A 27,749-nucleotide genomic window follows, 5' to 3' on the forward strand; every position below is an offset into this window, starting at 1 on the left:
TATCTCACTCCACAAGTCAAATCTTATTGAGCTTTCTTCTGGAGAAGTGTTCCCCCACTACTGATACTTCTCTATATCATTTCACAACTTGACATTGCCCCATCCACTACTTAGCATTGTCAATCTTCTCAAGTTCTATTTTGTGGCCTCTATAGCCAGGCAATACCTAGGCACCTTGGAGCTTGTGGATCTCTCACTACAGGCCACCATTGATCATGACATCATTTAGGAAAATCATCCTTAACATCGGGTGCTCCATCCTAGTAAAACAAACGTCAGGATTGATGCAGAATTCGACCAACATTGACGAAATCGTGAAAATTTGTCAAAAATTGTGCATGTTGCTGTCGTCCGCCCTGTGCGCCTAAATCTCGCGTGAATCCACCAGCGATCTGATCGATTAGCATAGGGCTTTGATAGATCTTGAAGAGAGCTACATTTCCATAAAAAAACTTTTGAAAATGATCCACTATAACTCCCACAATCAGCAAAAAATTAGGCTACCCCCAGAAACCCCAATGCAGAAGCCATAGCTAAAGCTTCAAAAATTTGACATTTTTCACTATTTCTCTCACTGAAGTTATCAACATTGATTTTAATCATTGAGCAATACTCTTTGAAGTTCATTACAATTCTGGAAGTGCCTGAGGAAACTCAAAAGTTATTCACAAAGCTCGTGAGAGAAAGCAGATCAATATCTATCAAGTGTCATTTGACACTAATCTTCTTTTTTACTTCATCTACTCATTGATTCCAACACACTGAAAGTCCTGTCACTCAGATTTTAAGGTATCAGCATCAAATCAAGAAGAGGAAGATTAGATTTGGATTTAAAAAGAGTAAAGGAGTTTGCAGATTTGGAAAGACTCAAACATAGTGTTCATTGACACTCATTTAGTGCTTTTTAGCACTTGTGTCTCTCAACCAACTCTTCTGCTGCTCAAATCTAATAATTCTGAAGTTGATTTGCTATTGTTCCCGTAATTCTAACATGGGCAAAGACTCTCCAACTGCTTGCTTCAAAGGAGTCGGGTTTCACACTTGGCAGACCCACATCAAACTCATCCTGATGAAGAAGGGCCTCTAGGCCATTACCACTGGAAAAGAAAAGAAGCCTCGTGATGCAAATATTGCTATCACTTGGCAAAAGAACGATGATAAGGCTCAGGCCATTATCAAACTGGAGCTAGACGATAGCTATATCCACCATGTGCATAACTGTGAGACCTCACAAGATACATGGAAGAGACGACACCTTGTTCGGTGCACTGTCTAAATCATCAAAGTATGGTCTCCTGATTGAGTTTTTCAAGCTTGAAATGAAGTCTAGCACATCACTTGCCACACATCTAAATTACATGGAAGGACTTCTAACCCAACTTGCAGGAATCAACATTAAAATGGAAGAAGATGTTTGCATCGGTGTTCTACTTAAGTGTTTGCCTCCTGAATACAATAATGTATCAACAACCGTAATTAATATGCCAAACCCTGAACTTGTTGATATCCAAGCATCACTATTAGAGGAGAAAAAGAAGCTAAAAAGTAAGGAAGAACCAAGTACCTCTAGAGATGAGCATGCATTATATGTTGGCCGCAACAGGTACAAAGGCAAGAAGGATCACCTCTTCTATGACTTCTGCAAAAGGACCGGACACACCGAGAAGTTCTGCCATGCCAGAAAGAGGTCCCAAAAGGCCTATCTAGTTGCAGTCAAAGAAGAAGAAGAAAATGGAGCAAAGGAAGAAGAAGAAGAAGAAGAAGAAGAAGAAGACCAGCAAGAGAAGGACAAACCTCATCAGTCCTTCTATTCAGATAGAATTTTCTAGTTTTGTATTTCCTAGCCCTAATGCCTCAAACATAAACTTGTAAACTCCTCAATTATCCTTGTACTATAGCCTCTGTACACTTTTTGACGTCCCTGTTGTAACCTCTGGATGTCCATCATGTTTGTGGTACCCACACTTAGCCTTTTCTACGCAGCCTCTGTTGTTTTGCCATGTTTATGGTGTGCCCACACTTTGCAGGTGTTGCTTTCACTAAAGCCTCTATACGCTTTGTACTTCTTGTTGTGATTGAGGAGGGGTGTTGAGATATTTGCAATCACACCTACTTTAGTCCCTTTTTGAGAAGCAGTGAGGGCTCAAGACAAAAATCCCATATGCACAGTAGGAGAAAGTACCACCACTCAATTCCTATAAAGCATTGTACTTGCACTCTTTTTCTAATGCAATGATAGTACTCTTTTCTTTCCAGTAAAGTGTCTTGTCACTGTCAATACACAAGATTGTGTTTATGAGTCCAAGTCTCAATCTTGGAACCTAATTCACTTGTGTGACAATTTGCCTTTGTCAAGAACAATGTCTACATGGGTTTCTTCTTTCTCTTTCAACCTCCATAGCTTCAGCATCTGCCATGCTCTAGATGCCGCATATTTTGACAAGATATCTTGGCATTGTCAATCAATTTCTCTATGACCGTGGGAGTTTCTACTGTCACAAATTTGTATTCCTCCTAGATGCATGGCATGGCATGAACTTTCAACACTAAGGATGGATCAAGTAGGCCTAGGTTTAAGTATTCATAGCTCTTAGAAACTAGAGGGAAAGTGGCATATAAGCGCTTTTGATGCAGGTGATCAAGTCATCTCCTGTGTTCTCAGCCAATTCTTTAGCCAATGTGAGAATTGATCATCGTTGGTAGGATGGCTTAAGACCTGCAAGTGGTGGGTAAGGCTTGACCGAACTAGATAACTTGGCAGCTAATGGCTACGGCTCTGGTTGTTCCTGAGAGTTGTGGAAATGTGTAGGATCTAGGACATGGCATGGAGCTATGGTGGATGGAAGATGAAGACCAAACTCATGATGACATAGACAAGTAGAGACAAATTGTTACACAAGTCAATTAGGTTCCAAGATGGCAGATTGGACTCATAAACACAATCTTGTGTAAGACTGACAAAGACAAGATACTTAACTCAAAGTACAAAGCATCATGACATTGTATTCATTCCATATGAAAAGTGGTAGTCAAGTACAATGCTTTATAGTTGTTGGATGGTAGTAGTTTTCCCTTTCTATGCATATGGGATTCAATCTGCCTGCATGTCCTAAACCCAGAACTACCTCATACAAAGAGGCTACAATAGGTGTGATGGCAAATATCTCAACACCCCTCCTCAATCACAACCGGAAAGTACAAAGTGTGTAGAGGCTTTAGTTAGAGCAACACTTGCAAAGTGTGGGCACACCATAAACATGGAAAATCACCAGAGGCTATCGTAGAAAAGGCTAACTGTGGGTACCACAAACAAGGTGGACATCTAGAGGTTGTAATAGAGGCCTCACAAAGTGTACAGAGACTGTAGTACAAGGGTACGTGAGGAGTTTACAAGCTTATGATAGAAGCATTTGGGCTTTAGAGATTACAAGGCTAAAACAATCTATCAGAGTAGGCATAGAAGGACTAATGAGGCTTGTCCTTCTCTTGGTGGTCTTCTTCTTCTTCCTTTGCTCCATGTTCTTCTTCTTCTTTAACTACAGCAAGATAGGCCTTCTGGGACCTTTTTTGGCATTGCAAAACTTCTCGGTGGTGTGTCCGCTCCTTCTTGCCTTTGTACTTGTGATGTAGAAGAACACCGCTTATGCAATCTTCCTCTTCAAAGTTTTCATTAAAATGACCACCACTAAAGTGTGATGATCCACCTATTGAGTTAGCCCACGTAAACAACAAGCTCATAGTTGCACTTGATTTCCCTGTATCAATTAGTGTATAGGAGAAAATAGTTGTTGGTAGGCAAATTTCCCTATAATTATTAGGGATAAATTGGGAGACTTGCTGGCAAGAAATTTTTAGTTGAGAATCTGGTTCACCTTCATAAATTGTACATGCCTTGGGAAATACAACATCATATGTTGAATGTTGTCCATCCAAACTCCAATCCCAAGAGGAAATGCTTGAAACATCTGGAACTCCAAGTTCAACTGATTGACCAGGGTAAAGAACTGAGCTATATTTTTTCTTCCCTCCATCACGAGAAATAAATACCGAGAACTAGTAAGCCAAAACAAGAGTCTCTTCACAAACACCAAGAATCAACTGCCATCCCCTGAATTCACCTCTAAAACCTCTACCTATACTCCCAAAACCCATTCCATCAAGAGGCACACCATGGCAGGCTGATGGCTTTATTTGTTGCTTAAAAGGGTCAATAGGTGGAGCCCGTCCTTCAGAACACTCTACTTTAATGTAAGTCCACAAATACAATCCAAGCTTGACCATCTTCAAGGCTTCTGTGAATGTGACATTGAACTTTGTAAGAAGGTTTACATACTATTCAATATGTGTCTCCATGCTAGTGGTGGTGGGGCTCTAGGATCGCATTCCAGAAGATGGAGTGTAGATTTAGATGTGTAATCTCCAGGAGGCTACGATTTCTTTCTATAGGATGACATCTTTGAGCACTATTCATATCGACATTCCCATGTGAATTCTCAAATCTGTGATCGATGCAAGCGGCCTAGCATGATTAGGCCAGGAGGATGCGACCCTTCAGAGGGGCTCTACTTTCACGATTGAAAGAGAAGGAAAGGGGAGAAAGAGTTCAAACGATGGAAATGCTCCTATTTTCCCATGTGAATTCTCAAATCTGTGGTCGATGCAAGCGGCCTAGCATGATCAGGCCAGGAGGATGTGATCCTTCAGAGAGGCTCTACTTGCACGATTGAAAGAGAAGGAAAGGGGAGAAAGAGTTCAAACGATGGCAATGCTCCTATTTTCCTCTCACCAAGGGCCAATGTTGGGGCTGCTCATGCCAAGATGAAGCACCTTCACTTTAGGAAGAGGTCGAGAGGAACCAAGAGAAGCTAGAGAGGTAGTGCCATGCCCGACTAGCTCTGATACCATGTGGAAATGTGTGGGATCTAGGACATGGCAATGAGCTATGGCGGATGGAAGATGAAGACGAAACTCATGATGACATAGACAAGTAGAGACAAACTGTTACACAAGTGAATTAGGTTCCAAGATGGCAGCTTGGACTCATAAACACAATCTTGTGTAGGACTAACAAAGACAAGATACTTAAGTGAAAGTACAAAGCATCATGACATTGTATTCATTCCATATGAAAAGTGGTAGTCAAGTACAATGCTTTATAGTTGTTGGATGGTAGTAGTTTTCCCTTTATGTGCATATGGGATTCAGTCTATCTGCATGTCCTAAGCCCAGAACTGCCTCACACAAAGAGGCTACAATAAGTGTGATTGCAAATATCTCAACACCCCTCCTCAATCACAACTAGAAAGTACAAAGTGTGTAGAGACTTTAGTGAGAGCAACACCTACAAAGTGTGGGCACACCATTAACATGGCAAATCACTAGAGGCTCTCATAGAAAAGGCTAAGTGTGGGTACCACAAACATCGTGGACATCCAAAGGCTATAATAGGGGCCTCACAAAGTGTAGAGAGACTGTAGTATAAGGGTATATGAGGAGTTTACAAATTTATGATAGAAGCATTTGGGCTTTAGACATTACAAGGCTAAAACAATCTATCAAAGTAGGCATAGAAGGATTGATGAGGCTTGTCCTTCTCATGGTGGTCTTCTTCTTCCTTTGCTCCATGTTCTTCTTCTTCTTTAGCTGCACCAAGATAGGCCTTCTGGGGTCTTTTTTTGACATGGCAATACTTCTCTGTGTGTCCAGTCCTTTGGCAAAAACCGTAGAAAAGCTTGTCCTTCTTGCCTTTGTACTTGTGATGTAGAAGAACACTGCTTATGCCATCTTCCTCTTCAAAGCTTTCATTAAAATGACCACCACTAAAGTGTGATGATCCACCTATTGAGTTAGCCCACATGAACAACAAGCTCACAGTCACACTTGATTTCCCTGTGTTAATTAGTATACAGGAGAAAACAGTTGTTGGTAGGCAACTTTCCCTATAATTATTAGGGATAAATTGGGAGACTTGCTGGCAAGAAATTTTTAGTTTAGGATCTGGTTCACCTTCATAAATTGTCCATGCCTTGGGAAAAACAACATGATATATTGAATGTTGTCCATCCAGACTCCAATCCCAAGAGGAAATGCTCAAAACAATTGGAACTCCAAGTTTAGCCGGTCGACCAGGGTAAAGAACTGAACTATATTTTTTCTTCCCTCCATCATGAGAAATAAATACCGAGAACTAGTTAGCCAAAAGGGGAGCCTCTTCACAAACACCAAGAATCAACTACCATCCCCTGAATTCACCTCTAAAACCTCTACCAATACTCCCAAAACCCATTCAACCAAGAGGCGCACCATGGCAGGCTAATGGCTTTATTTGTTACGTAAAAGGGTCAATAGGTGGATCCCGTTCTTCAGAACGCTCTACTTTAATGTAAGTCCACAAACGCAATCCAAGCTTGACCATCTTCAAGGCTTCTGTGAATGTGACATTGAACTCTGTAAGAAGGTTTGCATGACTGTTCAATTTGTGCCTCCATGCTAGTGGTGGTGGAGCTCTAGGATCGTATTCCAGCAGATAGAGTGTAGATTTTGATACGTAATCTCCAAGAGACTAGGATTTCTTTATGTCGGATGGCATCTTTGAGCACTATTCGTATTGGCATTCCCATGTGAATTCTCAAATCTATGATCGATGCAAGGGGCGTGGTGTGATCAGGCCAGGAGGACGAGATCCTTCAGAGAGACTCTGCTTGCACGATTGAAAGAGAAGGAAAGGGGAGAAAGAGATCAAATACTGGCAATGCTCCTATTTTCTCTCACCAAGGGCCAATGTCAAGGCTGCTCGTGCCAGGATGAAGCACCTTCAGGTTAGGAAGAGGTCGAGAGGAACCAAGAGAAGATGGAGAGGTAGTGCCATGCCCGACTGGCTCTGATACCATGTGTAAATGTGCGGGATCTAGGACATGGCAAGGAGCTATGGTGGATGGAAGGTGAAGACCAAACTCATGATGACATAGACAAGTAGAGACAAACTGTTACACAAGTAAATTAGGTTCCAAAATGGCAGCTTGGACTCATAAACACAATCTTGTGTAGGACTAACAAAGACAAGATACTTAACTGAAAGTACAAAGCATCATGACATTGTATTCATTCCATATGAAAAGTGGTAGTCAAGTACAATGCTTTATAGTTGTTGGATGGTAGTAGTTTTCCCTTTCTGTGCATATGGGATTTAGTCTGCATGTATGTCCTTATCCCAGAACTGCCTCATACAAAGAGGCTACAATAGGTGTGATTGTAAATATCTCAACAAGAGTGTGGTTGGGCTCCTTGCGTGATGGGTTTGGTTAGAGTGAGGGATTTTGCACTATTAGGCGCTTGCAAGGTCATAGGGGCACTAGTAGGACTAGGTTGAGGCACTCTGTGAGTAGCAAAGGGTGCGGCTTTGGTGTATAGACTTGTTTAGTCTTTGTCAGCTTTTGTGTTTAAGGCTCTAACAATTTTGCAGTTTGAGCCGTTTGTGGCATTGGTGCCTTGTATGTCACATGGCTTTGTGTGGTTAAATTTGGGAGCAGTGTTGGAGTAGGATCCTTGGCCATTCTGGTTTTAGGTACCCAAATCCAAGTGTTATCCTCATAGTAGCATTACGCTTGCAACAAGGTTTTGGGGACCCATCGCAGCTTGACCATTCGTCTTCGCTTGTATCGCCTACTTTGCAGCCTCCTAGCTCTTGGGTGTGATTCTTTTGCATTGTGAGGTCGTGTGTGCTTGCTCCTAGGAGGTGGGCCTTTGTGCTCCAATTGAGCTGTGATTCCTAGACCTTGGTCCTGATTTTTGTGGTTTGCTAGGATTGAGGTTTGGCGGGTTGTGATGAGTCACGATCTCCCTTCTTAGGCTTGGTAGTGGGTTGCTCTATCGGTGGCTTGGTAGGCTGTGATGGAGTTGAGTTGCCCTTGCTAAAAGTCATTACTATCCTAACATTTCCAATGGCAAGGTGAATGCACTGGGAGTCATAGTCGACCTGCACTTATTTCTTGAATGCGTGTCCCAGCAGTGATTCCCTACCGATGGTCTTAGTGTTAGGCATCACATAGAAGATTACATGTAGGTTTTCAATCTGAATAGAGACTCTTATTTTGCATTTTCTTAGTAGGACCATCCTCCAAATGGATTGAGCTTAGTGTTAGTAGAGTGCAATTGAAGTTGACCAATGAGAGTCCAATGATTGTGTGTCAGGATGTTACAATCAGCTCCCTCATCAATGAGCGCATCAAATACGTGCGTCTTTTGGTCAATCATTGCTAAGCATAGGTAGGCAAGTGCCAATACTTCCTTGTCTTCATCTTCAATTTCCGTGATGGTGGCCACTTGTACCTTGACAGGGTTGGGTTGTCTATGCAAGCTTTTGGCCATTATGCAAAATGGCATAGAGGGTGCATCTCTAGGCTTATCGGGTGTCTTACAGTTTGCTCATACTCCTCACTATCCGAGAATGGTATAACTATCATGGCAAGCACATGCATCTAATCTCTCTCATCCTCGGGATAGGGAACATACTTGGTCAATGGCTCATAAGATTTCCTAATCTATGTGTCCCCCTTTAGCATAGTGGAGATGGCATCCAAGTTGATTGGTGTGGTCTTCCATGTATCCATCTCTACTCTTACTGCCTCTATTTGATTCAAACTATTGCCCCAGTCTTCTATGACCCGTACATTGTGCATCCATGGTCAGCCTAATAGGATGTCATAGTCCACTCCCTTCATGACTATAAAGTCAATAGAGAATTGAATTCTTGCAACCTTCAAGGGCTAGTTCTTTAACACTTCAAATGGCTGCACTTTCATTCCAGTGGTTAGGGTGACATTGAACCTAGCATTCTCAATAGGCAGGTTACCCCAGTCCTAGAGTACTACTAGCTCAACATACTAACTCTTGCTCTTGTATCTACACTTCCCTTTCTCGTGGTGTCTCCTAGAGCTAGGACCAGTAAGACTACATGCGTTTTGGTGTCTTCCCAAAAAACATTGATGTGCAAGGACTTGGGTGTCGAGTACATCGTCAAACTAGGTATCTAAGTTACCGCATCATGATCATGTGGATCAGCTGCCCCTTGCTCCATTGGTCCTTCAACCCACTGCTTCAACTCTTGCCATAGTATCAGATGCTACCTAAGTAGATCTCCTAGGCTTAGAGTCACTAGGGTAGTCATTAGCATGGTGAGGAGGTCGTTAACTTCTTGCCTCTCTTCTAAATTTTGTTTCTTAGCCAATGACCCTGACTAGTTTGCTGGCCCATAGCATGTAGGCTTTGTTTAAGTAGCACTGCTTGTGGTACAGCCACGTCTCTTGTGACTTTGGTTGTGGAGGCAAGACTGGTGTGCTCACACTTGAGAGATCATCGATCTCATCTTCCAATATGGGCTCAGTATCGTTTAGGTGCTCCTGGCCTTCTTTCACCCACTCTTTGACCTTTTCGATGGCTTTGAGAGTTGGTGCTTTGGGTTGGGGTACTTCTCGCTGACCTTTGCACTCCCTTTCTCGGCCATCTTTGGAGCTGATGTTTCTCCTTTTGCATTTGTCACCTTTTTTTCGATAGGTAGCATCATGGCACTCTTGGTTTTTAGCGTGACCTTAGCATCAACTTTCTTTCTCCTTCACCTACAAATTTTCTTTCCGATTCAGGCTACATCTAAGTTGTTGGGCCCTGGCAATGATATGTCGGCCTGCTTTGCTTGTGTGTAGGTCATGACATGCAATGGGATGGGTGTGTTCTCTCCGTTAAATGTCTCAACTCCAAATAGCCCTAATGGTACAAATGGCTCATTTGCAGCACTAAAGGGTGGTCTTTGTCTAGGGCATTCGGCAAACAGGTGAGTGATTCCACATTGTGGACATCTAAGATCGGCCTTCTCCCGATTAGTTTGCTCCCATTCGGGGCAATGTGAGGAGATATGTCATGGGTGTCCACAAGTCCAACATTGGTTCTTGGGTCTACCCTCCAAAGCCTCTGCCTATACCTCTACCTAATGCCATCATCGATACAGGTCAGTAATGCATAAGAATTGTATTGCCCTCTTCATCATACGGTACATACGGGTGCACATAAGGCTCTTCTTTGTTCAACTCCTCCACATAGTAGATTGGAGCATTGCTCGGTGGATGGGTTACATATGGTCCAGGTGGTCTAGATATGCTTGTAGGGTTTACCTTCATTCTAGGAATGGCTAGTTTGGTGTCATTAGGTGCCGAGAGAGCTAATGGGACTCCCCTCCTGAAAAAGTTTTGCGGCCTATTCGCTAGATAAGGATGTCCATAGGGTTGCGAGTATGGGAGTCTACTCGATAGTCTAAAGTGCATGACATCATGACCGAACCTACCACATTTGGCACAAGGTCAGGACCTCTGGTCATCCTGGCACTCAGCTGGTAGGTGGTTTCTACCATAGTACACGCATTGGACGTGAGGGCATGTTGGTCATCTCATCAATTCTTGTAATTTGGCTATCTCCATCTTCATCTCCACTAGCTCCTGACTTGCATCCATGTTCTTCCCTGTATCCTAAGTACTTGGGCCTGATCTTTCGCTTGACGTTGAAACTCTCTCAAAGTTTCTTGTATTTTTCTCTTCTTAGGTCGGGATCTTGGAGCTTCTTTCTTTGAGATGGTCATCCACTCTAATTGCCTCATCAAAGACCCTAGCTAGCGTGTCTCACTAGAAGCTTGAATTGCCTACCAAGGCCTTGTAGAGTTGCTCACTTCTTATCCCATTGATGAAGACTGTGGAAACCACTCTTTTGATGGGTCACTCACCAGTTGGGATCCTCTTGAAGAGACTCTGCATGTGAGTGACATAGTCTCTTATGTCCTCCTTGTCATTCCACTTAATGTTCTTTAGCCACACTAGAAGGTTGTCAGAGTACCTAGGCTCAAAGAACCTCTTAATGAAGAGACTTTTGAGATTGTTGAAGTCAGTCGGCTTAGTAGTGTCTAGACTTGTGTACAAAGTCCTACCCTTATCTCCAAAGCATAGACCAAAATATTGAGAGCACTGAGTAAGATCGATGAGGCCATTGGCCTCGTAGGCTTGCTTGAAGTGCTCAACAAAACTATATGGGTCATCGTTTACTTGTTTAGCTGCTTAGCCATGACAGGGATTCTTGATTGGCTCTTTGAGCCCCAGTTAACTCCTAATCCTATAAGCAAAGAGGTTGCCATTGCAGTGGCGCTCTACTCTATCGACAAATGAGTTGTCTAACAGTTGCTTGGTAAGAAGCTCACTCAATGTGAGATCGCCTTCTGGCGCTCTTTCCCTCTTTGCATCAGGGCATGTCCTGTTTTTTCTTGCTAGGGCTAGCAGTCACACTGAATCTCACGCATTTCTATGCTCTGTTGCAAGCTTTTGGCCTGTTGTCCTTGATTGTAGGTCACTATGCCCTGCAAAGCTTCTCACACTAGTCTCTTCTCCTCTTCGAGATCCACTATGATATCCTCGGATGTCCTACTATGGTGGTATGTCTGGGTCTATAGGTCATAATTGGTGACTAGCCCACTGGATTTTTGTCAAGAAACCACCTAGGTCAAGCTCTTTGCCATGTCTATGGTTAGTGCTTGATTCTGCCATACTCGCGGTCTTGTGCTCCACTAGGTTGTTGATGAGATTGATCAAGTTGGGTAGATCCACTCCTCCAATGGTGTTGGTCCTTGTAGTGTTTGACTCCTGGGTCACGTTCATGCTTGGTCCTATACTTGCAATGTCTAACTCCTGGGTCACATTCATGCTTATCCTATACTGGGTGTGTTATTTTTGCAAGCTTTTGATTTCGTGCTTTTGCAATTGAAATTGATTTTTAGAGCTTTTTGAAATAACCGTGGATGCTTTCTACAAATGACATGTCAAAAATATATTGCGCATCATGCATTACTAACCCATTCACAATAAAGGGAGCAATGGTGTTGAATAATCACAAGAAATAATAACATTCCAAAGTTTTGCATTACCCAAAAGGAGTACAATATTTAGAAAGGTTCCAAGATCTTCATGTAACAAAAAGGACATGTCACACCCTAATGAAGTGCATGATGATGAGTCCTCCAGAACAATGAATGAGCCATGCTTACGTTGGGCTTCCTACATAACAGGGCATATCTTACGTGTTTGCCCTAACACAAAGGCAAGGTCTGTGGGGGTTAGTGCAGGCTGATGTATGACCATGTGCTCCTTGGGTTGAAGGCCAAGTATGTGCATGTACACATAATACATATGTTTGCAAGCAAGAAATGCCTTTTGGTTAGATTCTCTTTTTTGAAAATCAGGACAAGTGCACCTAGGCTCTTCTTTGATGTGCACATCATAACAACTCTCTGTCAAGACTCGAAATACTGAATGTTGTCTCTCAAGTTGCACTACTTTGATGTGCACATCATAACAACTCTCTGTCAAGACTCGAAATACTGAATGTTGTCTCTCAAGTTGCACTACCTCCTCCAAGAATGTCACAACCATGCAACCAGCTGCCTCTATTCTCTTTTGTGCATCTTTGGAAATTCCATGTCTCCACTTGCGTCTTCTCCCGCTTGAACCACATTCTGTAGAAATAGGAGGTTTGCTCTTCTCGTTCCTTGGTGGTGCTGTAAAGCTAAAGCAGGCAAACTTGAAACCAGCCTGTCTTAGGATGCTACACTCTTCCTTCGATATATTTGTTCCTATATCAACTGGCCACAAAGATGGAACAATTGGTGATGCTATCACTTGTTTATGCACAGCGTTTGTATGCTTGACATCATGATTACAGAACCATATCCATTGTGCAATGGCCTTGTTCTTATAGGCTCTCTCAGACTAAAAGCATGGTGCGACTAACCCCACTTGCCGACTCTGTAATTTGCTGCTGCAATTCTTTCTACCCTCCATACCAAAACACTTTCTCACACAGTTAGGTGGCGTCCTTCGTAAAGCCCACTCCTCCTGTGCCACTTCTACCTCTTCTACGTGAGTTGACGTTTCCGCATTTGGTGCACTTACTCCACCTGCAAAGGGCTTGATTGGTATCTCCTCATCCTCTTGGATACATATCTCTTCCATCTTTCCATCGTCAAACTGTATACTCCGCGGCCTGCCCCTGATTTTCCTTTGCCTTGACTCCATCACGTATCCCGGTCTATGAGAACTTACAGTTGCTCCACCTCCCTTATTTTTTCTTTGCACAGTCTCCCTATCACCTTGCATTATAGGCTCCTCGTACAAAGGACTTCCAGCTACAACACCTTGCAACGCCCGTGCAACAGAGGAGGGATTTGGGGATTCCCTTTTGCTGGCACTAGCCAACAAAGACTCCATAGAAGGCCCAGATCCAATAAACCTCCCCGTGGTATAGCCCAACCTCTTTGCACATTGAATATATGCATTCAAAACATCACTAACACATGCATCATAAAGTGATATCTTTCGTTTTCCACCCTCACTTGCTAACCAACTAGCATGGACACTTTCTGATAAGTTTATGCTTGGAATTTGAGCATGTTCCCAAGGACTTTTGTTAGCCTGCAGAGTCAAATCCAAAAATAGAATCAGTAGCTCTCCCCATTGCTACATTGTGCAATAAATCTTAAGGAGCTGGAAAAAATGTCACACTTACATGAGATTCAATTCCTCCCCAGTGGGCAATTCTTTGCTCCCACCATTTCAACCACCTATCCAAAGCCTTGATGTGTTCCTTGTTGACATTTTGTGCCCACCAATCTTGGATAGCAGAGGCCTGAAGTGAGGCTAGTTGAGTTGTCGTTGCTAGCCTCCATGCTTCACACAATTCAATGTGGTGCATTTGTTTATCCACAGTGACTAATTTCTTGGTATGCTTTTGCAAACTTTGCTCCCAATGAAAAAGACAAGAACGCTCCCTCCCTTCCATTATGTTATGAGGCCCTCCATTGTACACAGCCCTTATTGCCATCCAATTCGCACTTGCCTCATCGGACATAAATACAGCAAAGTCAGGTGGATCATGGCCACATTGAACCATGACAGAATTCAAATTTCTCCAAAACAAGATTTGAGACTCTTCATCCTCCTCTTTAAATTCACATATTGCAATTACCTGCAATGCTCTCATGCTAGTTCATGATTGATACATTAGTATAGTGTTCATCAACAACAATTTAATTTCAATAAAAGCTTTCATTATGTTGCCACATACCCGTGATCATAAACTGAACAAGACATAGTTGCCCACCCATCAATCCTATGGGTATGATCAAAGTGCACCCATGCACGTCGTAAATCTCCAGTCCCAATTCGCCTCATACGATTCACTAAGTCCACCCCTGATGCTGGTCCCTTGGTGGACATTTTAAACAAGTAGCACTTCTCCTTGGCATCACCTTGTCCTGGAAATCTACTTCCATGGAAAAATGGGAAGACACAACGTTTTTGCAAAAGAAGTATGTTGTCATACCCATCACCAACCACCTGACCTTGTTTGGCTCTTTCTTGTGAAACAATGCCTTTGAACCTATGTGTTTATTAGAGGGTTATTTCAAATGCAGGACATACATTGTAAGCAGAAAATAATAATGCACAAGCCTACCCTTTATTCTACACAAGTGGCATCATTTCTTCTAGAAAATGATTAAGATCCACCTCTGTCGCCTCCGACTCGTCTTCTTTTGTTAAAGATCCAAACAACATCTGCCGAGCGACTAGCATCTGTATTTTTCGTGGGCCTCCCTTTTCGATCTTTAGGACCGTGCTCACAAGCCTCCGCACCTTGTCAAGGGTTGCCCTCTTAGTGCCATGTTGAACACTGTGAGCATGCTCCCCAACATGGATCACCAAACGTGTCATTGTAGGATCCAGCGGCAACACATAATAGATCATGCATTTGCAAATGGCTACACAAGTAGCAACATTAAGACAATAGTGACATGTTATCTTGGAGTTTCCCTCACTTGCAGGATAACCCATGCTCACGGTTCTATCCAAGTGACCATGGAAAAAAACATCATTGTATTTTCCCTCTGTTATGTAGTAAGGACAAGTGATCCTAAGACATTGAAGACTTCCAAGACAATAGCTCAAGCGCACAGTGCACTCAATTGCCATATTTGTCTGTGAGGGCCGCGACCACAGGTGACCATCATATTTTTGTTCCATACCCATCATTCGTTTCTTGCTATCTGTGGCTGGAAGCTCAAAAGCAATTGTGCCATTATACTCGATTGGGAGCTCATCCACCCTTCGTGGAGGTCCACAGAGCGCTAGTAATTTTTTCAATCTACCCGTTCTAGCTTTCTCCTCAATGAAGGCTGCAATCGAGTTATCATAGGAAGATAAGTCCTCGCTTTGGCTGCCCACACATAGGTCCTCACCGACATTTGTGGCATCAACATCCTTCTTGTTATCTGAGTGTACGTCAAGACACACTGGAGTTGATTTGCTACAACCTGGAGTACAATCAATGTAGTTGTCAATCTCATCTTCTATTGACTCAATACTGTTAGAGATGCACACATAGTTACTTGAGTGCCTGATAGAGTAGGTGGCTGATAATGTACTATCAATCAGATAGTGTGCATGCCCTTCATGATCCCATCTTGGAGACACAGTGACATTGTTTGCTCCACCATCATTCTCTATGACGGCTTGCAACCCCTGGAATTTTTGTGTTGGAGGCAATAGATTCTGTAGGTAGTACTCACTCAAAAGAATCTCCCCATTTCTTAATGAAACCCTGTGCTCTAAGCAATCACTGGCTAGTCTCCATGTCAAAATAGCAAAACTCGACATGTCGTGCCCTCTGGTGGGTTAGTATTTGATGAAGAGAAGAAAACTCTGAATATAGCTCATAGTGTGTATTTGATGAAGAGAAGGCAACAGTTCACCGTCACTACAAGCGGAGAGAAATCAATAGAAAAATTTACGACTCAACCACCCACCATCCTTCACCTTTATGCACTCATAATTTATTTATGTTGTATTAATTATTTAATTATTTAACGGCCAACTAGTTACCTAATTACGCAATCAACGGCTAACTTCTTTATTAGGGTTATTAAGTCTCTCCTCAACTCTCTCCTCTCTTTCTCAACTCTCTCCTCTCTTTGCTCTCACTCTCTCTCCTCTCCCTCTCTCTCTCCCTTCTCTCCCTTCTCTCTTTCTCCCTTCTCTTTCTCTCTCTCTCCCTTCTCTCTTTCTCCCTTCTCTTTCTCCCTTCTCTTTCTCTCTCTCTCCCTTCTCCCTTCTCTTTCTCCCTCTCGCCCTTCTCCCTTCTCTTTCTCCCTTCTCTTTCTCTCTCTCTCCCTTCTCTCTTTCTCCCTTCTCCCTTCTCTTTCTCTTTCTCCGTTCTTTCTCCCTTCTCCCTTCTCTTTCTCCCTTCTCTTTCTCTCTCTCTCCCTTCTCCCTTCTCCCTCTCTCTCTCTCTCTCTCCCTTCTCCCTCTCTCCCTTCTCCCTTCTCTTTCTCCCTTCTCTTTCTCTCTCTCTCCCTTCTCTCTTTCTCCCTTCTCCCTTCTCTTTCTCTTTCTCCGTTCTTTCTCCCTTCTCCCTTCTCTTTCTCCCTTCTCCCTTCTCCCTTCTCTTTCTCCCTTCTCTTTCTCTCTCTCTCCCTTCTCTCTTTCTCCCTTCTCTTTCTCTTCTCTTTCTCCCTTCTCTTTCTCCCTTCTCCCTTCTCTCCCTCTCTCCGTCTCTCTCTCATGACGGTGCCCCACAACTCACGACGGTGCCCCACAACGGTGCCCCACAACGACGGTGCCCCACAACGGTCTCGCTCCTGTACCTCACGATGGTGCCCCACAACGACGGTGCTCCTATAGCTCTCGTATCCTGCGCGACTGTCCGTAACTCCTGCAGCTCTCGCAGCATCCGCGACTGTTCGTATCCTGCGCGACTGTTCGTAACTCCTGCAGCACTAGCGACGATCAACGGCTTCGTCCGTGGCCTCCCAATCAACGGCTTCTTCCGTGGCCTCCCAATCCGCGATATCAACGGCTTCGTCCGTCCCAGGTAACATCTTGAGCCCCCCAATCGTCCGCGTCCACGCAGACGATGGGTGGGCTTAAGCTTGGTCATTTGCTTAAGCTTTGTCACGCTTCATCTTTTGGTCACGCTTTGTCACGCTTTGTCTTTTGGTCACGCTTCGTCTTTTGCCTTTTGGTCATGCTTAAGCTTTATCACGCTTTAGCTTGTTAATTTGGTCATGCTTCGTGTGGGCCTCCAAGGTAACACCTTGAAGCCCCCCAATCATCCGCGTCCACGCGGATGATGGGTGGGCTTATGCCCCATGGCAACTGTCCCGTATGCCATCCCATCATTTGGTTATGCCGTCCCGTCGTGTGGGCCTCCAAGGTAACACCTTGAAGCCCCCCAATCGTCCGCGTCCACGCGGACGATGGGTGGGCTTATGCCCCGTGGCAACCGTCCTGTATGCCGTCCCGTCATTTGGTATGCGCCGTCGTGTGGGCCTCCAAGGTAACACCTTGAAGCCCCCCAATCGTCCGCGTCCACGCGGACAATGGGTGGGCTTATGCCCCATGGCAACTGTCCCGTATGCCGTCCCGTATGCCGTCCGACGGGCCTCCAAGGTAAGAGATTGAACCCCCCATGGATACAAGCGTGTGGCTTTGTCCCATATGCTTCGTGAGAATAAGGTAAGAGATTGAACCCCCCAATCGTTCGCGTCCGCTCGGACGATCCGTGGGCTTATGCACAAGCGTGTGGCTTCGTCCGTGGCTTTGTCCCGTGACCTTAAAGAGATTGATTGTGTTGCTAATCTTAAAGAGATTGATTGTGTTGTTAATCTTAAAGAGGTTGATTGTGTATCTATTTGTAAGTGTGTAGAGAAAGTTATGGCACCTAAAAGAGTGCTTAGAAAGAGAAAGAAATGTGTGTCACCTCATAGTAGCCGTGAAGTCTGTATGAAGCTACGTTCAGGATGTGTTCTTGGGCGGATCTTAGAGCAAGAAGCATCATCACGTTTGAGATCAGTGGACACTCCTTCAACAAAGAAAGGACGTGGTCCAAAAAGATGTGTCTACATTGATGACGAAGCACAAGTGGATGGGGACTCCAATACAATTGACGGGGTTGCGGAGCACACAAGTAGTCACTTATGTGTCTATTTCATTTACATATGACGCTTTGTTCAGTGTTATGTATTAAATATGATTGGTTTAATGCTACTTTTTTTAATTTTTACTTATTAATATCTGCTCCTACAGAGACTAATGTGCAGCATGATAGTCTAGATGACAAAGAAGAGGTGAGTGGTGATAGTGATCAAAGGGAGAATGATGATGAAAAAGAAAAGAAGCACTCAAGGAACTTAGGCAAGCAAGTCTCTCTAGGACTGATGAAGGATGTGCTGAGTCAATTTTATATAAAAAAGAGGACGCTACCTCCTCTTGTGCCTCTTTGCAGATTAGTGGCTCATGAGGCAGTCAGATTTGCTACGGATGATGCCCAGTGGTTGATTCCTTCCTTTGATTCCACTGGTTATCTTGAGACTATGGGACACTTCCTTGTGTCAGTTGAAGGTCCGAGAGGGGAGACCATGTCTGTGACAGCCAGCAATCTAGATGAATGGGGTCCAATATGGCGTCAAAGAAATGAGGATTTTGAGAGGGCTCTTGGAAGAGAGTGGCAAGACCTTAAGGGTAAAAAGTTCTTGGTTTGGGATGGAAACCACAGGCTTAAAACATGGTGGAAACGCATCAAGGAAAGTAAGTTGTCCACTATACATGCAAGTATTGAATGTTCGTATCCCATTCTTATGTTTGTTGGTTTTCAATTACAGAGTACTCCGACTGTGCTCACTACCATGTTAGTGTACGGTGCCAATTCATTGAGGTGCCCAAGGCAAAGGAAGCAGAGCTACTACTCGCACTAGACACCACCAACGCGTAAGTCTTCTTCCTTTAACTATGCTCCTCTTTGTAATATGTTACACTTACATTCTCATATTATGCTTTTGTTTGTTTTCAATAGTATTGCCAGAGCTCATGTTACTCCAAATATTGCGCATGAGGTGTATATGTTTCAAAAGTTTGGTATTGCAAACAAAGACTCCATTCTAGATAGATTGAGTCCGGCCATGAGGAAGTGGGCTGAGGTTGAGATGAGTATAGAGGCAAGGTATTATCATGGTGTTGCTCCATGGTATAACTCTCCTTGCGGTTTAATATCTCAGCTTGTATGGAAGGTGATTTTCTTTCTATGGCTCACTTGTATGAGATGTGCTTTTCTATCTCTAATTTAGTTTTTTTTTGGAATGATAGGATGAATTTCATGTCTTCATCTCAAAAGAAACTGCTAAGCTTGAGGCTCTTGGTCTAGATGAGGTAGAGAGGAAGAAACGTTTGGAGAAGGCTACAAGGGTGGAAGAGGAGCGCCTTAAGGATAGGGGTTACAAATACCTATCCATTGCTAATCCCCAAAATGGTGATGAGTTCTTTAAGTTGTTATTTGGGCTAAAGTGGGATGATGCAAGCATGCTCAAGATCACAAGAGACAAGCTGTATTGTCTCACAAGCTCAAAAATCCCTGCGGAAATGTAATTTGTATATATAACGCAAGGTGTGTGTATGTGATGCTTTTTTCTTCAATGCTTTCTATTTGTGTATATTGTTGTGCATCACAGGAAAAAAATATTGTTGCATCTTATGAGTCTCACAAAGGCCAAAGACCCCCAATACCCGCATTTTGGTGATTATAAGCTCTTTCGGGTTTACATGAAGAAAGAGACATATTGGGCTCACTTGCATTCGGAGGCACTACTTCAGATTGATAGGATACAAGTAGAAGGTCCACAGCTACCAGATTCATTTGAGGAGTTCTTTAAGCTTAACATGAAGAATCATGTCATGCAGGTTGACTCAATGCAGTGCATTCATATTGCTTTCTTAAGTTCTTTCTTAAAATGTATATGTGCTAATGTTAAGCGCTTGTGAAACTTGTGTAGGCTTTTGTACACCTCTTGGATGGAGTGAAATCTTCAGATGTTGCAGAGAAGATGCCAGAGCTTACGTTTTCAGCCAAACGTGTGATTTATAGGTTAGCATGCATTTTCATACTAGATTGTGTGTCTGATTTTCATATTAGATTGCATGCATTTGCTTGCGTAATTGGCAAGAATGTTGCAGGTGGATACTACAATGTGTAGAAGAGAAGAGGCTGGATGCAGCTCCGCAATTCACAAGAGACTGGATTGATGTTCATGACGAGAACACTATGTATTCTCCATCATTACGTGATAGAAAATTGACGGCATGGGAGGCAAGTGTTTGCCCTTGGTGGCTGGATTACCCTGTGGGGGTTATCCCTAAGCAAGAGAAAGATCTGCATGACAGTAAGTACTTCAATCTCTGTAAACATCTTGTCGCTTTTGTAGCAATAGTTTTTGTGCTCATGCATGGGAGTCTAAGGGTGAATGATACTATGTAGGATTCAAGGAGGGAGTTGATACTCATGAACTGCTTACCGCACCCCCCACTGTAGAGAAGCAAGCAACCAAGGCTACCAAAGGTGCCACCCAGGGTACTCAAGGTAATCCAGGGAGAAAAAATGTGCCAGAGTCCTCTATGGCGCCCACCACCTCCTTTGTTGCAGATTCATCTCTTGGTCGAGAGAATTGGGAGAGGCGACCTATGACCCGTTTAGTAGGTGAGAAGTCTTATATTAACTTGAAATTCGTGTATGATTATTAAAAATAAATTACTTTGAGATAATTGTTGCAGGGTTCCAGTATCAAATATATGTCGATGCTCTATTAGTGGATGTGACCCAAATTGATAGATTTGCCCTTGATAGGTAGACATGACAACTACATATTGCAAGAACATCAATTTACATGTTGCATATAGCATTGCATCATCGGTTACTTTGCATTAATGACTATGTTGTTTTGTGTATAGCATCAACAAGTTTTTTGCAACACAAAAGATGCATCTTTATAGCAAAGATGGAGTTCCATGTCAAGAGGTGGCTCGATTGATATTTGCGGATTTTCCTACGAGCTTGCTTGTGGATGCTCTAGGTCCCATCCCATTGGGTAAGTTATGCTTTCTATCACACAAGGTTTACATCAAACTCACTTCTCATATATCATAATACCAATGTTGTTTGTAGAGGGCATGACTATTCCCAAGTGGAACACGTTCTCAAAGGGTCTAGTTATGGGTTGTATGGACCTTGCTCGCGAGTATTTGGCCGACCAGGGATTCTTAGTCACTATGTGCTTAGCAGAGCATATAGGTGAGTTTATTACGGATGCGGCAAGGGTGGGGTTTGTGCTTCACCGCACTTGGACACTCATGTGTGACTCCAAGGCTTATCGACATCCCGTTACTAGAGAGGTGGTAAGATAACAAAGTTGGATACGTTGAACGTACGGTTGTATGTTCTAAATAAAGTTTATGTTACATGCTTTAAATAAAAACATGGATCACTTATTCTATTTCCACTCGTGAATAGGTACTTGATCTTACTGTGTGTCTTTGGCATCGTGCTGGTCATGTTGTGCCTTGCTACGACAGAGAGGCTGGGGAGAAGATTTCAGAGAGATTGTTTCCAGCGTATCGTAGCTACATGATGGATGATTGTGTCTTTCCCATGGATGTTGATGGTGTCATTGTCAGAGGCGGAGCAGAGAGGTCTCATCTTTTCTTTCAGTAAGTAGTCTTGCATGTTTTTGCTCTCAGGTTACCTTGTATGGTATTTTCATTGTTTCTACTTGCATGGCCGCAAAGATTCTGTATCTTGATTGGTGATATGTGATTGGTGATATGGTTAGGTGGTTACTAGCTACATTTACGAAACGCTACGACTATGTTTTGGATGTGTTTGCGGGGTGTGGTGGTTTGGCGCGGGCCAGTGCAGAGGAGATGAGACATTGCATGTGTCTAGAAATAGATGATGTGCTCTATGGGGAGTGTTTGTCCACCATAGTGTGTGGACCGGTACCACGCTGAGAGAGTGTGTGTTTTTTTTTCGAGAGACTCTAGACATTTCATTTTGTTACTACTTTTATATATATGTTTATTATACACTTCGTCATGTGACTATGCCCGATTTTGTCTAAGAGATTACATGCATTGGGATCTTTGATTTGTTTTTAGGAAGAGTGTACCTTGCAACTATTTGACACGAATATATTTTACTAGTTTTCCGTTGGTTTTGTTTTCTTGATGTGTGTGTGTTCATGTAAATGCAATGTGTCGTACTCCTTAAGTAAGACTATTTATATGCAGAATGGATATGTTGCACGAAAAAGCTCGAAAAAAAGAGATTGATTAGAAAAGAACGAAAATGAAAGCCCGCAAAAATAAAATCCCCTCCTATACTTGCGGTTCCCGATCACCCTACTACATTTTAGGGTCTTCACCTACTAGTGGGTTTATTCTGATTGTTAGGTCTGAGTGAGTTTCTTATTATTTACAAATTATCTCCTCAATTAAACTCACTCGGTGTGTGTGCATGCTCACTTCCGTGCACCATGCGAAATTAGGCTTTCAGTTTTTCTTATTTGCACTTCAAGTATTGGAAAACAATGTGGGTGCGAATACAAGGTGACAATTGTAGCTCTCGCACTCTCGTCTCAATTCTCGACCTAATGGGACTCTAAACTCGATTCCTTGCCACTTCCTCTGGTCTCTAAGGCTTGTGTTGCATGGTTTAGTTTGCTCGGGATCAAATGGGTTCTGCTGGTTAGCCTACGGCTCTTAGTGTGTCGAATATGCTGATATGAGTGTCAGCATTGTGCCTAGCCATTTGGCTGTGATTTCTAGGGTTGAATTTGCTTGCAAGTCTTTCGATGAATTTCCCTCTTGCAGGTTGTATTCATTGTCATTTTAGATACGCTAATTTTGTCAATTTTGATGTGTTAATTCTACAGAGTTTAATTCTGCAGTGTCCAATTTCAAGAACTGGACATCTGATTTGACAAATGTCCAATTTTGTATGGTTCAACTTTCCTGTCCGATTCTGGGAATCGGACAGGGTGTGTCCGATTGGACAAGTTTAGGCGGCTGGTTCAATTTGAGTATGTTCAATTCCAAAAGTTGAACAAGGTCAAGTCCGAGTGTCCAATCCTCAGGATCGAATGCGTGGTAGTGGTTTGATTATTGGGGTGTTTGATTTTGGTTGGTTCGATCGGTCAATCGGACCAAGTGGTTTGATTTTGGTTGGGTCTGCCAATTATGGGCATTCCATTCTAGGAATTTGACCAAACCCAGGGCATCCGAGTGCCTGAGTGTTCGATTCTGGGAATCGAACACTTATGGATCGCATTCGATTCTGTCGGCACATAAACTATGGAAACAAAAATCGCTTTGTGCCACCAATTTTTGGCCATGCACACTACAAGATTCACCACAATCAAAGGTTAGATGCACAGAAAGGTTTCTACACACTTGATCCAAACAATAAACTCCTGTGACCTTTGATCGATTCGTTGAAAGCTCTCTCTCTCTCTCTCTCTCTCTCTCTCTCTCTCTCTCTCTCTCTCTCTCTCTCTCTCTCTACTGTAGAACCTGAAAATGAGGTCTCCCTTTGCCTCCCAAGGTCACCTCCTACCTATCTCAAGCTCCGGTTTAAGGATGAACCCTTACTTTGTTTCTCGATTTGAGGCGTACAAGTGCTCAAGCTTGAATTCGTTTGTCCCGGCAATGGAACCAAAATGTAGAGGTGAGCTCATGCTCAACCGCCAAGATCCACAGACCGCTTATTGTTTCAAGCATTTCAAGTGAATATCTATGGCTATCTCTCACCTACCAACACACCTTTGATCCTACTGGGATGTAGTGAGCTTACCTTGATTCTTAAGCAAGTTGCCTCCCTCAAGCACATCGATAGATGCACGATCCATGATGGGAGCTCAAGCAACCTCAAGCCTCCACCTTCAAGCTCCATCCTCCATAGTTGCGTGCAAGATAAGAGAAGACAAGAGAAGAGAAGAAGAGAGGAGATGATGGTGGAGAGTTTCTTCTCCTTGATCCCTCACCCTCACACACTCACTCCCTCACACTCTCACACTTCCTCTCTCAAGCACACACAAGAAACCAAGAAGGAGACAAGAAGAGAAGAAGATGAGTCCACTTTACCACACACCAAAGAATGAGCTCCTTATTCACTTTTCAACTTTATATACAAAACCCTAAATCCCTTTTGGGTGGTTATCCCCTTATCCCCTTTTTTATATGGATGTGGCCTAGGCCCTTTTTCCCATTGTCCTCCTATCTTCCTAGATTTCTTTCTACTACTCATCTACCTTTACAATTTACATAGGAGGAAACCTGGTACTCTTTTACAAAAGTTTTTAGGGGCACCTCGCATTTAAAAGTGTGCTTTTGCCTTTGCCTTAGCTTTGTAGAACGCCCTTGTGCTTTCGGTCGTTTCCCTTCCTGCTTCTTCCGTTGTGTTTGATTTTCTTCTAGGCCGCCTATTTTAGCTCCCGGCTTGCGCTTTTCCACTTTTTTTGCTTTCTTTTTGTGTTGAGATTAACATTATATAGATTCCAAGTTGATTTTTTGCCATGGCTTTAAATTTCAAAAACATTTTAAATGTTTTACTCTTATATTGCAAAAAGTACACCTATGTCATCTTGTTGAAATGATCAATGAAAGTGATATAGAATCTACATTTCCCACTCAAAGAGACATTTTGACATGGATCCCAAATATTTGAGTATACCATTTCTAGAGGATAATTTCTCACTCTCCCCCTCTTTAGAAATGGGAGTCTAAAGTGCTTGCCAAGCTCACAAGTCTCACATAGATTATCATAATTTACATAACCACATCGTGGAAGTCCACGAACAACTTGTCTAGACTACATTTGTTTAAGCCTTTGCAAATTCACATGTCCAATACTTCTATGCCATAGTTCTACATATTTATCTTCGATGTCTTGTCTCAACATGCATAGAGCTCTGTATAATGGGGAATCTGTAGAAGTTACATGGCACAACAGATAGAATTTGAGCAAGGAGTAGAAAACACACAATAGATATGAGAAGAATAGAAGCTTCTTTAATTTCAAACGCATTGATACAAAGCTGGCTCTATCCACCCGAGCACTTCCCTGTGAAGTTGAAATGGCAATCTAAACATAAGATAGGTGAAGAGATTAAGGATAGTTGGAAGAACTCTGACTATAGATTGATGATGGCATTGGGGAGGGGTCTTCCTTTTACATCTTAGGAGGGTAGTTTGGTCAACTTGTCTGACTATATTATGAACCTTGTTGAGATGGCAATCTCAACACGTGTCGACATTAATGATGGACTACCTGACTAGATGGGTTTGCACGTCTACACTTAGCACATCGGTGGTCATTATGATCCTTTACATGACCATTGGCTTATCACTTATTGTATTTAGGTTGTTGCACCTACCTACAATTGGCATAGAGATAGTGTCGATCGATTAGTATACTATTCAGTTATGCACTATTTGACTTAGTAGGCCACTTTTCTTTATGTTATATCTTATCTATACTTTGTGGATATTGTATTGTGTGTGGAAGAAGAAGAAAAAAATAGGAAGAAAACGTTTTGGTCTCCATCTCTCTTCTTGTGTTCTTGAGTGAGCTTCCTCTTGTGTGTACAGTGTGTGTTTAGCGTAGTAGCTCAAGCAAGTCCCCCCACCACATGATTCTTGACATGGTATCAAAGCGATGCCACTAAGAGAGGCTAGTTTTGAAGGCTGAAGTGAAGGAAAAGAAGTAAGAATTTGAGCAAGAAAGCAACCGGTAAGAAGCTCTCCCATTCTTCCACTCTTTCTCTTGGATAGTGCCTGTTGAAGCACCGGAAGCTGGGCATAGTGAAAATCTCAGATTACTATGAGATTTGGTATGCAAGCAAAGTACTGTATATTCTGAAGATAGGTTTTGAGATTTTCGCCGTTATTTTTTTGGGTATTTGAGGGCTATATTAAGGCCTCATTTTAGAGCTGCAAGGTTGCAAACAATAGTTTCAGGGTATAATGTGATTTTAATTGTATCGACCAAAAGTAGATACACATATTGCAAATTTCAAATCTGTAAATTTTGAGGTGTTTGCCACCTAAGAAGCAAACATAAGTTTGATCTACAGACATGTTGCAAATTATATATATTGTTGAGCAATTAGTGAAAAAGGTTACTTGGTGTATTGCTGTGCGCTTGTTGTAAAAGGTTATAGAAGACTTGCTTGCTATTTTGTGTTATTTTTTTAATAATAGCATATAACAATGAAAATTCCATCATTGAGAAGCTGGACAAGAATAACTATCCTTCATGGAAGTTTTGTGTGACGAACTTTATTATTGAAAATGTTATTTATGAGTTCATTTTAGGTGAAGAAAATGAGCCAGAGTTGAGCAGCCCTGCAAACTGTAGATGAATCAAAGGCGTGGAAAGAATGAAATGTAAAAGACAAGAAGGTGATATATTGGCTATCTGCAGTTATTAATAATACTATGTTGGAACATATTAGGAATGCAAAAACTTCACATGTAGCTTAGATAACTTTTTAGAACATGTTTTTAGTAAATACAAAGGCATAAAAGATTCAACTCAAGCAAGAGTTGAATACCTTGAAGAAAGGAAAAATGTCTATCAATGAGTATGTTTTGAAGGTGACGAGTATTGCACATGCTTTAGCAACGAGTGCTGCAATGCTTGATGATGATTTGGTTTCATCTACTTTAGGTGGCCTTAATAATGAAAAGTCTTGGAAATAACTTATCACTTTTGTATATATACGAAAGCTATTTTCAGATTTTAATGAGTTGGTCTCTCTCATGATTACTGAAGATATCAATATGCAAGGTGACTCATCTGACAAAAATGATGAACAGGTCCAAGCATTTTACTCAAGTTTAGGAAGGGGACGTGGTAGATCCTCTTTGAGAGGCCGTGGCATGGAACGTACTGGTAACAACTAACAAAACAGGTTAAATCAACAATTTGATGAAATGCAGGTCTTCAAAAGGCCTTGCAAAGGGGAGCTCTAGAGAAAGAGGTAGATGGCAAAACAGAGGTTCTGGAAATTCTACTATTGTTTACTATTATGATTGAAAAATAGATCATATTGTAGCCCATTGCTATGCTAAGAAGGATGATGTCCGCATTGGTAAATTGTAGCAAGGAAACTATGTATCATCTTCATGACAAAATGAAGACAAAAATGAGTGTTTGTTTGTTATACAACATATGATGAATGTTGTTATAGAAAAGGTGCTGATGTATGGTATGTCAATTCAGGTGCATCTAATCATATGACTAGTCATATTGAATGGTTTGGAGAGATACAAGACTTAGAACATCTAGGTTATGTGCAAATGAGTGATGATTCATGCCACCCAATGTCACACATTGAAAATGTTCCCTTGTCCTTGCATGATGGCCAGACAAAGAATCTATCAAATGTATTACACATGCCATCAATCATAAACAATTTAGTATTTGTTAGCCAAATGGTAGAGCAAGGGTTATAGGTTCAATTTAATGCAAAAGGTTGTTTTATAGAAGACTTGAATGATAAGTGCAGGTTGGTCGCAAAGAAAGTAGAGTTGGCTATATGTTCATTTTAGATGAAATTCCTACAATGAATGTTGTTATCTATGCTAAAGGAAAAGGAATGGATTGTAGACATTGAAATATGGCATAAAAGTATTGGACACACGCAAATGTGCAAAGGTTGAAATTAATGCAGTTCAAAGGATTGGTAACAGGGTTGCCTACTTTTAGAGTTGTAGAATTTCATAAAGTGTGTGAAGCGTGTCAGTTTGGTAAGTAGGAAAGACAACCTTTTTTGCATAACAGAGATG

The 27,749-nt window shown here is 42.3% G+C and overlaps 1 protein-coding gene across 1 annotated transcript; it reads left to right on the top strand.

Moving 5' to 3' along the window:
* The first annotated feature begins 17,335 nt into the window (after positions 1–17,335).
* LOC148025806 (uncharacterized) lies at positions 17,336–19,399 on the top strand. Its single transcript, XM_087692018.1, has 6 exons — positions 17,336–17,415; positions 18,634–18,665; positions 18,740–18,845; positions 18,931–19,144; positions 19,221–19,347; positions 19,392–19,399. Exons 1-6 carry the CDS (start codon positions 17,336–17,338, stop codon positions 19,397–19,399), a joined length of 567 nt encoding a protein of 188 aa, XP_087548144.1.
* The last annotated feature ends 8,350 nt before the right edge of the window (positions 19,400–27,749 follow it).

This window comes from Lygodium microphyllum, chromosome 14 (genome assembly GCF_053477565.2).
Source record: "Lygodium microphyllum isolate KBCC chromosome 14, Lygodium_microphyllum_v1.1.10, whole genome shotgun sequence".
NCBI classification, from domain to species: domain Eukaryota; kingdom Viridiplantae; phylum Streptophyta; class Polypodiopsida; order Schizaeales; family Lygodiaceae; genus Lygodium; species Lygodium microphyllum.